The sequence below is a fragment of the Falco naumanni genome, chromosome 19 (genome assembly GCF_017639655.2).
Source record: "Falco naumanni isolate bFalNau1 chromosome 19, bFalNau1.pat, whole genome shotgun sequence".
Lineage (NCBI taxonomy): Eukaryota > Metazoa > Chordata > Aves > Falconiformes > Falconidae > Falco > Falco naumanni.
In genome coordinates this window covers 240,057-253,350 of record NC_054072.1, presented here as the reverse complement: position 1 = coordinate 253,350, position 13,294 = coordinate 240,057, and the positions used below count along the sequence as shown (strand labels likewise).

Sequence of the window (13,294 nt, the reverse complement as noted above, 5' to 3'; positions counted from 1 at the left end):
GTATCTTCTTTTTTTTTTTTCTTTTTTTTTTTTAAATGTCTTGGCGCTAAGTTTCTAGGGGGGGTGTGCAGCACTGTGCCTGCCCTTGGGGTGATTACTGTTCCCCTCCAGCACCTCCCCAGTCTGGCATAGCTAGCGCTGCTGCACAAGGACTCAAGACACTGGGTCCGTGCATGCCTCTCAGTGGAGAGCATCCACGTGGTGTCCAGGTAGGGCACAACACAGTTCTGCAGTGAATCCTTCAGGACGTCATTTCCAAGACACCAGAAGGTACCTGGAGCATTGCAGTCTGACTGCCATTATCCTGCAGCGGGAAAATCAGGTGTGTGCATCACAGCAGAGGGAGCCAAGGGCAGCCCCAGGCGACATAGCCCATGTCTCCAACCTTGCACACTACTTACTAGGCCACGCTGCACCTCTTCCACAAGTGTTTGTTTATTTAAACTAGTGCTTACATATTTGAAACAGGCTTAGAATGCACCACCCCAACATACTCACATCTCTGAGGCAACAAGAGAAGTCAGTGCTGTGCGTAAGGCAGCACATGGGAGCAGGCAGCCCCCACCCTGCTGGGAATCCCTCAGCAGCACTCTGGGGAATACGAACTCAAACCCTCCAGCTCCACCACTTCTGGCAAAGCCTTGTTTTTCCTGAAGAAGAACTGAGTCTCCCCCTCAGCATCCATGATTTCACTGAGGGATGACACCACAGGGTCATGGTCTTTCAGCATCGCTGGGTAGTGGCTCGCAGCACGGTCTATCCGCAGTGAGCGCCGCACTGGTGTCAGGAATTTCAGCTCCCGGGCTTCCGGCAACTCCTTTCCTCTGCAGAGAGGACAAGAGCCTTTAGGTAAACCCTGCAGAGGAGTGCTGGCACAGAGGGCACTCGCTGCCAGGAGCAGGTGGCCCAACCTTACCTGGATGCAGATGTAACTTGTAACTTGATGGAGATGAGCAGCTAAGTCGAGGACTCCACCCAGACTCGCACTTCAAGCATGAAATACAAAATCAGACTCAAAAGATTTCTACTTACATGCTGTAGTTTATAAACTGGTTTTAAGGGTGGATTCAGGGGATTCATCTGCTGCTTTAAAAAGGGTCTGTAGGAAGTCAGACAAAACATCAGGTTATTTAACAGCAGTTGCAGAAAAGGTTAAATATCTAAAACAGTGCTGGCTGTCTCAGTCACAGCTTACAAGAAGCTTTTGTAAATCAAAAAGCTGTCAAGGAAGTACCACATTAATTTTTTTTCTTTTGTGGGGCAACAGAAGAGCAACTCAAAACGCTGCCATCCAAGGCTGCCACAAAACTTACAGCTTCCACTGACAACAAAAGTAACCAGAGCAGTTCCTGCAGGCAGGGGGCCCTGGCAGGCAATAGTTTGGAGCCTCCTGCCGATGCTGATGCTGCCGCTGGCTAGTGTCCCGAGTTGCCCCCCCCCCCCCAGGTGCTGCAGACAGCTGAGGTGCATCCGAGTCAGCTGCTGCAGTGTTGCAGGTCACAGCAGTGTCTTGGAGTGCACTGGCCAGGTTTTACTCTGCCACGGTGAGCCGCAGCACTGCAGCAGCTGATTCACCAGCCTCCCAGCTGCCCCAGGCACTGGTAGTGAAGCTGGGAAGTGGGGCAGCAACCCTGGCTGTCAGCTTCCCCCACCCTGTCCTCCTCCCTGAATTACAGCCCTCTGACAGCAGCCAGCTGCAGGGTTCCCCCACCCCTCTGGCTCTGGAGCTAGGGAACAGCTCAGCAGTTAGGGAAGGTTGATGCCTGTGCAGATATCTTCCTGCAATGAAAAAGCTCAGAGATTTTGGGTATTGTCCTCTATTCTACATAAGTATGCCAAAAAGAAAGATTGTGAATCTTTCTCACCTCGTTTCTGTTATACTAGTGGCATTTTCCAGAGCCTGACCACAGGGACTGATTTGCTTTTTCTGGTCTCTGATCCTGCTTACGTTTATCTTCTCTCTCCCCATGGAGAAGTTTTATGGCTTCCTTTGCACTACAACATCATGATACTCACTGTAACAGGGAGTCTTTGAAGTGTTCAGGTTTGCCAAGTGCATCAGCTGTTTCAATTAAAAAGCTTTGGAAAAAAAAAAAAAATGTGCCTTGCTACTGACAGCTTGCAAGCGGAGGCTGCACTCACAGCAGTGTATTTGCACACAACCCGGGTCCAGCAGAACCGGGCAAGGCAGAGAAGGGGTCCCAGAGCCAGGTAACTCATTTAACAGGTGGTTGTATCTATTTCCTTTTAAATGCATTGAAAATGCCCCTTCCTAACACTAACCTATCCCAGAAGGCCACTGAAAGCTGCCAGTAAAAAGCAGGGGTGAGACTCCAAACCACCCATTCTTCAAGGCCCAGTTACAAAGCTGGCAAACAGGCACGTTCCGCCAGAGCCAAGAGCTGAGCTGAGAAAGCTTCACGGAGACTCAGAAAATACCCAGAAGAGAACGAGATCAACCAGCTGGAAGCATCAGCACTCAAGCCATCCCTTTGCTCCTGCTGCCAGCAACTCTGAAGGGTGCTGTGGGGGCAGAGTCGCCCCCCAGTTGCTGCTCAGCACTGGTGCTTGGCACTAGCAGGAGGCAATTCTCTGTACGCTAGTGAATTGCTGGGGAGGGAAGGCAGACACTGGCAAGCTGAGAAGAGTCAGCTGTACCTCAGAGAATCACTGATTTGGGTCGGAAGGGACCGACATCCACCTGACTTAACTTTGCACTTGGGCATTTCAGCTTTGCTTTGGCTGCTGGGCGCTCCTGGAGCAGTCTTCTCTGCTCCTCTGCAAAGAGATGGTAGGAAAAACGCAGTGCACGCACCACAACCCCGGTATTTGGAGCACCAGTAAGAATGGATTTCTTTTACATTCACAGCACAACGGCGCAGGTCTCCTGAGCTCCCCGCCTAAGCCTGACAATGCTGTTCCCACAAATTCCCAGAGTGTTTCCCATGCACATGACATCGCCCAGGGGCTCACTGGCATAGAGAGACCCGAGTTCCCCGATCCTCAGGGCATCGTGACGCTGCTCACACCCCAGCTGTGTGGGGCTTAGTGCGCAGAAGGAGAGGGGAGATGCTGCCCGTGCCCCACAGCAGCCAAGCCCACCGCTAACACAGGCGGGTGGGAGAAGCGAGGAGCGCCGCAGCCGTGGGGCAGGGGGTACCTGTGACACCCCCAGTCTGGCTGCGGTACCGGGCATCTCGCGGCGGGACAGCCTGGCCTGGCCGGAGGCAGCATCACCCCAGCCCCAGGGCAGCGCCCCCCTCCCCTGACAGCCCACGTGCCCAGGGCGCTGAGGGCACCTCTGCCCCCCCGCCTGCCCCCTATGCCACCCCCCTTCCCTTGACACCGCACCCCCGGTGTCCCCCAGCACCCCAAGGTGCGCCCCGACCCCCCCCCCCGCTGCCCGCCCCCCCCCAACCACACCGGTGCGCCCGTCCACGGGCCACCCCGCGCACCCGAGCCTCCCCCGTAAGTCCCAGCAGCCCCCCACTCTGCCCCCTGCCCCCCCTGCTCCCGGCGGGCCCACCGGCCCCACTGAGCCCCCCAGGCCTGTCTCGGGTCACGCTCAGCCCAGCAGCCCCCAGATCGCCCCCTGCCCCCCCCATTCCACAGGCACTAGCGACCACCCCCTGCCACCGCGGGCCCGCACCCCGCGGGGCGTCCCCAGCCCGGCCTGCTCCCCCCGCCCCACATCAGCCCCTGAGCGCCGGCACCCCCTGGGCCCCCCGCCGCTCACCCTGCGCGGCCGCCCGCGGCCGCCCCTGTCCGCTCCACGCCGGGCCCCCGCCTCAGCGCAGCCGCCTCCCGCCCGCCGCCTCTGACAGCCGCGCCGCGCCCATTGGCTACCTCCTCCTTCAAACCCACCAATGGCGAGGGCGAAGCCGCGGAGGGGCGGGGACACGGCAACTGCGGGCGCGTCAGTTAGTCCCGGTTCCCGGCAGTTACCCTGGGGCGGGGCGCGGCGCGGCGGGGCGGGGCGGGGCGGGGCGGGGGGGGCACCATGTCTTGCCAGACCATGCCAGGCCTCGCCGTGCCAGGGCACAGTGTGGCACAGCAGGCTCTGCCATGCCGTGCCATGCCATGCCGCACAATGCTATGCCACACCATACTGTGACAGGCCATGCCATGCCGCACCATGCCGCACCACGGCACAGCATCACATGCCAGGCCAAGTCATGCCACACCATGGCGCACCATGCTGTGCCATGCCATGCCATGCCATGCCACACAACAGCACGCCAGACCTTGTCATGCTATGCAATGCCATGTCACACTATGCCAGACCATGCCACATCATGTGACGGAATGCCACGCCACACCTCACAATGTCATGCCATGCTACAGCCCACCCTGCCATGCCTCAGTGCTGAGCTGGAGTGGTGGCAGTGGCTGGGGCAGAGGTGGCAGCCCTGGGTAGCTACTGGGAGCTGCAGGTGACCCCCCACCTGTAGGATGCCCACACCAGCCACCCACCCAGCTGCGGGGTGAGCATGGGGACAGGGTGGCAGAGGGTCCTACATGGGGCCGGCTGAAGGGCAAGGCCTCAAGGACAAGAGTCCAGCACCGTTAGCCTGAGGAACGGAGACGTGTTAGAACTTGTAGGGCATAAGCCCTGGCAACAAAGGAACAAGTTAACAGCAGACTCTTGAGCCATAGCGGTTGAAATGACAACCCCCACGGACAAAGAGGGACATACAGCAGGACAAAGAGGGAACGGATAGTGCTGATGAGGAACTTTGTTATTCACCAAAGTCGAGTAGCCCCCCCCCCCCCCCAATCTTAGAATAGAGATTGTTGCTAAAATAAGATAGACTAATCAGTAGCTATCGTTTAAATGAGGTGTCTTAGAAGATAACCAGTCGGCGTAGGTCACGCTTAAGATTTAACCAATCAGTGTGTAACATGCAGAAGGCAGAAACGTATATAAATGTAAAAGAATCACCAATAAATCGACATCTTGCTTGCATCAAGCTACCTCCCGTCTCCTCATTCACCGCAGCCCGACCAAGCCAGGGTGGTCCCTGAGCTGTGGGGTCAACCCCAGCCCCTGGGCTTTGCACTGAGACCTGGAGAGTCCCCCAGACCAGATGAAACTGGGATTTTCCCATCCATAAACCACCCCTGCATCATTTAACCCCTGCAAAAGGAAGGAGCTGAGCAATGCCTCCCTGGGAAATCTTTTATTATCACTAATAGCCCCATTCCCAATAACAAGACCCCAGCGTTTCCAACACAATACATACAAATGAAAAGCAAGGGGCGGACACAATAAATACGTATAAATTAGGGTGGCTCGGGCCCACGGGGCCTAGAGCTGCTATTTCACTTGAAATAGGTGGGCAGGACAAGGGTCCTGGTGGGAGGGGTTGTACTCGGTACATACAGCTTGAAAACCGGTGACTGCCGGTTGGGTTGGGTGTGGGGCTCCCTCAGTGCCTGATCAGCTTGTAGGTGGCAATGTTGACCTGGTCGGGCTGGTTGGTGATGCCAACTGGCTGGTGGGGCTGCAGGGATGTGCAGATGAACCAGCCAGGGAAGGCGGCTGACTCGAAGCGCGTTGTCTTCTCTGGCAGGCTGTCCACACGGTAGAAGATGAAGCGGGTCAGCTCCACGCTCTCGATGTCCCTTTTGATGTCGGCTTCCTACAACCCGGGGGTGAAAACAGGGTTCAGGGTGCGATGGAGCCCTCAACCCCCAAGGGGATGGAGCAAGTGGGGCCCCCCACTCACCTCCAGCTGCAGCATGGGCTCAGCACCACTCATCACGCATGAGAGGTAGAGTTGGTAGCCCTTGATGCCCAATGCCACCGGCATCTGCCAGGTCCCTGGGCCACCCTGTGATAACCGGGGACGGTACAGAGCGATGTTGAGCTTCACTGCAGAGAGAAGGGATGGGTTAATGGGTAGTCCTTGGGCTGTAGGGTGGCTCCTGGGTGGCCCCAGGGTTGGGGATGGGGACGTTGGGTCAGGACCATATCCTCTCACCTTTCCGCCCGGCGGAGGGCCCCTGCAGGTGCAGGGCCACCAGCTGGGTGGGTGACTCCAGCACGAAGCACTTCTGGTCGATGTCAAAAATGTCGAAGGACTGGGAGCGGGTGTAGCGGTAGACAGGTGCCCCAGCATGGCTGCTCTTGATCTGCTGGAAGGAGACGGGCTCTGTGGAGAGGGGGATGGTCAGGAAGATGCCAGTGCTCTCCAGTCCAGGAGCATCCCTCAAGAGCATCCCTCGGCTGGGGTGATACCCCTGACACCATTCCCCCATACCAAAAATATCATCCAGGAAGGCCCCAAGGTCACTGTCGGCAAAGTCCTTGTGCATTGGCTGCTTCAGGAGCTTGGTCACGGCCACCACAAGGACGGCAGCCTGGCGAAAGGTCTTAGCAGGTTGTGCCTTGGTCACCATCACCTGGATGTCCACTCCGGGTGATGTTGCCTCCAAGTCCAGGCGGGATTTCTGGGGAGGACAGGGGATGTGGGGTGAGAGCCCAGCTTCCCCATCGCAGGGGTCTCACCGTTCCCACCACTCCAGTGTTACCTTCTGTGGGCAGAGGCCGTTTGGGCCATAAAATGTCTCCTCGTTCAGGCTGAAAGGCAAAGGGAGATGGTGAAGCCAGGGCCATCATGGCACCAGGATGGCATTGTGTCCCCACTGTCCCCTTTGGCATGGCCACACTTACCTGCTGCTCTCCAGCGTGTCCAAATCAGGCACGAACGCCATCTCCAGTGCTGACTGCAAAACCCTGGGCAGAGACCTGCTGGTACCTGTTGAGTGCCGCGGCACTTGGCTGCCTGCCTCCGCCTGTCCTGCCTGCAGTGTCGCTTGGGTGCTCTCTGAGCCCAGCCTTGGTGTGGTGCGATTTCAAGAGCCTCTGGAAGGAAATGCCGTCAGGGCGGGATTTCCACCTTTCGCAATGCCTGGGATTGCCCAGTTCCTCTGGTGAGACTGGGAGGGCTGGGGGGCTGGCTTCCCCCACGCAGTGCTGTGGGGCTGAGTGAGGGGCTGGGTGTGGGGCAGAGCAGGGGGGGTGCTCCAGGGTTGGCATGTGGGGCAGAGCAGGGGCGATGCTCTGGGGATGGCGTGGAGCAGAGCAGGGGGGGGTGCTCCAGGGTTGGCATGTGGGGCAGAGCAGGGGGGGGTGCTCCAGGGTTGGCATGTGGGGCAGAGCAGGGGGGGGGTGCTCCAGGGTTGGCATGTGGGGCAGAGCAGGGGGGGGTGCTCCAGGGTTGGCATGTGGGGCAGAGCAGGGGGGGGTGCTCCAGGGTTGGCATGTGGGGCAGAGCAGGGGCGATGCTCTGGGGATGGTGTGGGGCAGAGCGGGGGCGATGCTCTGGGGATGGTGTGAGGCACAGCAGGGGTGATGCTTCAGGGTTGGTATGTGGGGCAGAGCAGGGGGGATGTCTGGGGTCAAGGTGTGGGGCTGGTGCTTTGTGCTGGCCCTTGGCGGCCAGGCTGACCCAGCAGGGACTGTACCAGCCCCATCCCACGGGGGCCACGATGACGTCCACCCTCGTCATAGCTGGGGACCGCGGCTGCCCCAGAAGGGCCAGTGGTGCAAGCGCTGCCGTTCCACAATTTCCCCACAGCTTCATCCTGCAGTGGCAGGGCTCTGCCACACCTCCTGTCCCTACCACCCCAGTATCAGATGGCACGGGACCCTGCTGTCCCCTTGGTCCCTTGTGCCGACCCATGCCACTCTGGGGACGTGGCTTTTGGGGACGCCATGCCCTTGAGGCCATTCCTTGTCACCGTGCTGCCGTACACCCCACTCCGCAGGACACCTCGCATTCTGCCGGGGTGCTGGCGGTTGCGCCATGCCGGCCGGGCCAGGGCTGTGCATGGCTGGGCTTGTGTGGCCGTGGGCTGTTGAGGTGTTTTCCTGGTGCCCGTTTCACTTCCCGAAAGTGCTGCCCGGCGCTGCGTGGCTCCTCGGCGCGGGGCTGGCGTGGCTATGACTCAGCTGGCAGGAAATTGCCAGGAGCCCCTGAACCCCCGGGGCACCCCCCACCCGCCCAGCCCTGCCTGCGCCTGGCCGGCTCCCCGGTGCCCCGCGGGGCAAGGTCCGCCACGCGGGGATGCCCTGGAAGGCCTGAAGTCCTCCATGCCACGGGGTCCTTCCCAGCACGGCGGGGCTCTGCAGGCTCTGGCGGGGGTCCTCGGGCCATACTGGGGGTCCTCAGGCTATGGCGGGTGTCCCCCAGGCCGTACCGGGGTCCCCGGGCAAACTGGGGGTCCCCGGGCCATACTGGGGGTTCCTGGGCCCATACTGGGAGCCCTCAGGCTATGGCGGGTGTCCCCCAGGCCGTACCGGGGTCCCCGGGCCATACTGGGGGTTCCTGGGCCCATACTGGGAGTCCTCAGGCTATGGCGAGTGTCCCCAGGCCGTACCGGGGTCCCCGGGCAAACTGGGGGTTCCTGGGCCCATACTGGGAGTCCTCAGGCTATGGCGGGTGTCCCCAGGACTCCAGCGGAGAGGAGGAAGATGATGGAGAAGCCTGAACCTACCCCAGTGCCAACAGCAGCCAAGCTGGCCCCCAGAAGGACATTCAGTGGCCCCAGGACACTTGTGCCACCAGCTGGCTGACCGAAGCCACCTGTGGTCAGCCACCACCCACATCACGCCTCTCTCCATGTAATGGTGCCCTTCTCCCTGCTGTGCCGGGAGAGGGGCCCCACAGAGCCCACAGGCTGCCCAGTGCCCCCACTTGCACTCATGGGCCCCCCCAGCACCAGCTGCTTCTCCCAGTCAGCTGGCTGCCAGCTGAGGGTGGCCCAGCACTGGGGAGAACCAGCAACATGTGTACCACTGGAAACCCTCTGCTCCGCTCAGCGGCTGCAGCAGCTCCTGCCCCGGGTGCCGTGGTCCAGCTTGGGGCAGAGGTGGGGGGGGTGTTGCTGAGGTGTAGGAGGACTCTGGAGGTGACTGCTGCTCCCTGGGAATCCTTTTTGCCGGCTGTTGCCCACTTCTGTTTTCTACCCTTTTCTCTTTATAAAGACATTCAAACTTCTGGCACCACAGAGGCACAGAATCGGTTATTTTAAATGGAAACACCTTTGCCCCTGAGCCTGAGGTGGGGGACAAAGGGCAGTTCCCAGATCCTCGGCCAGCAGCTGGGACAGTTGCGAGTCCCTGGCAGTCCCAGGCCACCCCCCTCCTGCCAGCACTGTTCTGCCACCCCAGAGGAGGGGGCCTGGCCCTGTTCCCCAGACTGCAGCCAGACCTGCACCAGGTCTTCCAGATACTGCTCCAAGACTTCTTCCAGCGTCAGTTTCCCTCAGTAAAGATGCTGAGCCAACAGTGGTGGTGGCTGCGTCAGGAGGCAGCAAAAGGGTGGGATGAGGACAGGGCCGTTGCTTGCTGAGGACAGGGAAGGTAGCCTCCACCCCTTCCCAGCATCCATACCACTTTGCTCCTCACAGCAGGGAAACTGCCAACCCCCAGCAACCAGCCCCTGCACCAGGTGCCTTGTGCCCCTGGTGCGAGGACAGCTCTTGGGAGGTAGGGGTGTGGGGGCGGGTGCTGCTGTGGGGGCCACATGTGCACCAATGAGGCTCAGCTGCCCCATCCTGGACCCCCCAGGTGTGCCCAGGGGTCTGGGAGCCTGGCCTGCTGCATCCCCAAGGACCTCTGCACCCCTTGCATGTGCTGCCTTCAGCAGCCTGTGTGGAAGCTGCTGCAGTCCCGCAGGTACCCCCAGCCCCTCCAGCCCCCTCCCCAGTCTGGCATAGCTAGCGCTGCTGCACAAGGACTCAAGACACTGGGTCCGTGCATGCCTCTCAGTGGAGAGCATCCACGTGGTGTCCAGGTAGGGCACAACACAGTTCTGCAGTGAATCCATTCAGGACGTCATTTCCAAGACACCAGAAGGTACCTGGAGCATTGCAGTCTGACTGCCATTATCCTGCAGCGGGAAAATCAGGTGTGTGCATCACAGCAGAGGGAGCCAAGGGCAGCCCCAGGCGACATAGCCCATGTCTCCAACCTTGCACACTACTTACTAGGCCACGCTGCACCTCTTCCACAACTGTTTGTTTATTTAAACTAGTGCTTACATATTTGAAACAGGCTTAGCATGCACCACCCCAACATACTCACATCTGTGAGGCAACGAGAGAAGTCAGTGCTGTGCGTAAGGCAGCACATGGGAGCAGGCAGCCCCCCACCCTGCTGGGAATCCCTCAGCAGCACTCTGGGGAATACGAACTCAAACCCTCCAGCTCCACCACTTCTGGCAAAGCCTTGTTTTTCCTGAAGAAGAACTGAGTCTCCCCCCTCAGCATCCATGATTTCACTGAGGGATGACACCACAGGGTCATGGTCTTTCAGCATCCGCTGGGTAGTGGCTCCCAGCACGGTCTATCCGCAGTGAGCGCCGCACTGGTTGTCAGGAATTTCAGCTCCCCGGGCTTCCGGCAACTCCTTTCCTCTGCAGAGAGGACAAGAGCCTTTAGGTAAACCCTGCAGAGGAGTGCTGGCACAGAGGGCACTCGCTGCCAGGAGCAGGTGGCCCAACCTTACCTGGATGCAGATGTAACTTGTAACTTGATGGAGATGGGCAGCTTAGTCGAGGACGCCCCTGTCAGGCAGGGTGTTGCTACCACCTGCCTGCATCTCCCTTGGGCAAGGCGTCACCAGGCTCTCTAGGAATGGGCTGCTCAGCCTTTTCCCCCTGACAGGAGAGGAAAAGACTCTGTCTCCATCAAAGTCAATAGGGACAAGGGGTGCTGGGACAGACTGCAAACCATGCTGCTTCCCTGCTACAGCAGCAGGGAACCTGAGCCTGCCCCACACTCCAGCCTGCCAGCCAGCACCCCCACGCACATGTTGTTACCTTCTGATGTTTGATCTGCAGCCTTTAAAATATCAAGGACAACTTCTCTGAGCTCCTGGAGTGGCTGCAGGAAAAGCAGAATGCGGGTCAAGGCACAGCTGACTTGGGAGCAGAGACCAGAGTTACAAATGAATAGGACAAAAGGATTTTGCTGCATCATGACACCCTATGCTGGAGACAGCAGTAAAAGGCTGCAGGATTTTCCTTCTCCAAGTGAGATCTGTCAGCACACAGGCACAGCTGGGCAGGAGTCCACCCTGCATGGTTAAATCCCAACAGATGCTGCAGTTATGCTGCCCAGACCAGCGCACAGCTGCCTGTCACACTGCTTCCAGATACAGCTGACACGGCGCACGGTGCACATCTTCCCCCTGGCCCTGTTTGTGCCCACATGGCAGTGCCTGTTCAGCTGATTTAAAGTCGAAGGTGTTTCTATGGGACAAAACAGGACCAGCAGCTCTAAACAGCTTTTTCACCAGCGACTACTGCTGCTAAAGTCATGACAAAGTCCAGCCCTGGATCTCAAGGAAACTAGCTGGCGCAGAGGCAGGGGAAACACAGGGAGCTACTGAAGAGAAGCATGCCTCACTCACCACAGCACCAGCGCAGGACTGCTGCTTTGTATAACCCCTGCCACATCAAAAGGGGCCACTCCGGGCGAGCAGTTTTGCTTTGCAGATCCAGAACTTGGCAAATTTCTCTGCCTGGGGAACGTGGGACAGCCACTGCAGAGATCTCTTCTGCCTGGACACCCTACAAGAAGGACAAGATCCCGGAGAAAGGCATCAATTGCAAGGGCCAGAGGCGTACACCAGGGAAGCTAGTCAGCGTATAACCACTGTCCCACCCACTCTCTAGGAAGGGTCTGAAGTGTTTTTGCAAGCCTTCTATGCTACTGTGGACAGATAATAGCTTTCCTGCCTCTATTTTCCCCTTGATAAAATGAGTCTAGTATTTCAGAGGAATGACGATGGATAGACTCCTCACTGCTGGCACTACCAGGGCCACTGAACCCTGCAGCAGGGCCAGTAGCCACCATTCCAGAAGTGACACTTCACAGCAGTTGTGAGGTCCACCAGGGACATACCTCAAGCAGGCTCAATTGGCGCATGTTGCTGCCACAGAAATCCCTGCTGCAGCTGCCAGGACACCAGCAGTAACACACTCGGAGCGCTGTGACCACGTATCGCTCCCCTTTTCCCATTAGTGCACCTTGCTGCATGACTTTGGCCTATCCATAACTCCATGAGGACTTTCTACTTTTCCTGCACATGATGGTCCCTCTGGCAACTGCAGCCCAAGTAAGCAAGAATGCTTGCTTCAACTCCTCTGTGCTGTTGGGGGGATGTGGCCCTCATCTCCTTGGACTGCTCCAGGAGAAGCCCATTTCAAGCAGCTCCTTTCCCATTCCTACCTCCTCAACGAGTTTCAGGCACTCAGTTAGAGTGTTGTTGATCTTCTCCAGGCAGAGCTGCTTTAGCTGCTTTCTTTCTCTTGCTTCTCTTTCTCCTTGACATTTCTCAGGTCAGCTCCAGTGGCTTCTTTCTGAAGCAGCTTCATAGGTGGCCGTTGTATGCCTTGCCTTTGGATGCCAACCACTCCTCAGCTGTTCCCTGTCAAAGGACAAGGGACCACTGTTACCACCACCCAAGCAGACTGCCAGCACTTGCCGGACTACTGTTTCCCTTGTGACTCTCCCTCTAGCCAACTTACAGCTGCTCTATCTTAAAAACACATCCAAGCTCTAGATTGGGAAAGGAAAATCCTCGAGAAATTTAAGGGGATATTTATAAATATTACTTATATATCCCTCTGAAAGGAAAGGAGGTGGAGTCACCTGCACATTCTCTCCTCTGGCTTGCTTAAGTGGTCAGAGAGAGGAAACCCAGGGTACCACCAAATCCATCCTCACCCTCCCACTTTTCTGAGGCGGAACACCCAAACAAGTGTCTCACCAAATAAGGGACTTTGGACCCTGGGTTCACCCAGTTAAACTTTATAAAACTCTGCTGTCCCCCTGGAGGTGAAGACAATGTCAGCCAGAGCTTGCTACTTACCTACGCATCTGCAGCTTGATGGGGTTCTTGGGAACACCACGTAGCCTAGTACACCCTTTGTGTTCGGCTTGCCTTTGGCAGCTCTTGGTTTAAGCTCTCTCTCCCCTACTAAAATTGCTCTCAATTGCTTGAATTTGGGAGCAGCATGTGCACCGCGAGGCTGGTTTGGGGGCACTGTTACTTGGGATGCTGCAGTGCTTCCTGGAGGCACCATCTTCATGTCCTTCCCGTTTGCCTCCCCTCTAGCCACAGGTCTTTGCCATTGCACAGGGCCAGCTGTTTTCAGGCTGGATTTCAGGTCTGTGGTCCCCAGGGGCCTGCTGGAGGCTGGAGGCTTTGTGGAAGATCTGTTCACCTGGGGGGATCTACTGTGGCGCTTAAGGCTTCCAACTGGAAGTGTGCCGAGCG

The 13,294-nt window shown here is 58.0% G+C and overlaps 2 protein-coding genes across 3 annotated transcripts; both read right to left on the bottom strand.

Annotated features, from left to right (window-relative positions):
* Nucleotides 1-511: 511 nt before the first annotated feature.
* On the bottom strand, nt 512-10,743 carry LOC121099425 (cytoskeleton-associated protein 2-like). The gene is made up of 3 exons (XM_040618333.1): nt 10,734-10,743; nt 10,517-10,613; nt 512-824 (listed from the first exon to the last, which is right to left on the bottom strand). Exons 1-3 carry the CDS (start codon nt 10,741-10,743, stop codon nt 581-583), a joined length of 351 nt encoding a protein of 116 aa, XP_040474267.1. The 3' UTR covers nt 512-580.
* On the bottom strand, nt 5,430-6,928 carry LOC121099413 (interleukin-1 beta-like). 2 transcript variants are annotated; one of them, XM_040618316.1, is made up of 6 exons: nt 6,677-6,928; nt 6,535-6,583; nt 6,264-6,453; nt 5,985-6,155; nt 5,730-5,875; nt 5,430-5,642 (listed from the first exon to the last, which is right to left on the bottom strand). In XM_040618316.1, exons 1-6 carry the CDS (start codon nt 6,715-6,717, stop codon nt 5,430-5,432), a joined length of 810 nt encoding a protein of 269 aa, XP_040474250.1. In that variant the 5' UTR covers nt 6,718-6,928. The 2 variants fall into 2 exon arrangements, with proteins under 2 accessions (XP_040474250.1, XP_040474249.1); XM_040618315.1 differs by having other exon boundaries at nt 5,985-6,453.
* Nucleotides 10,744-13,294: the final 2,551 nt, after the last annotated feature.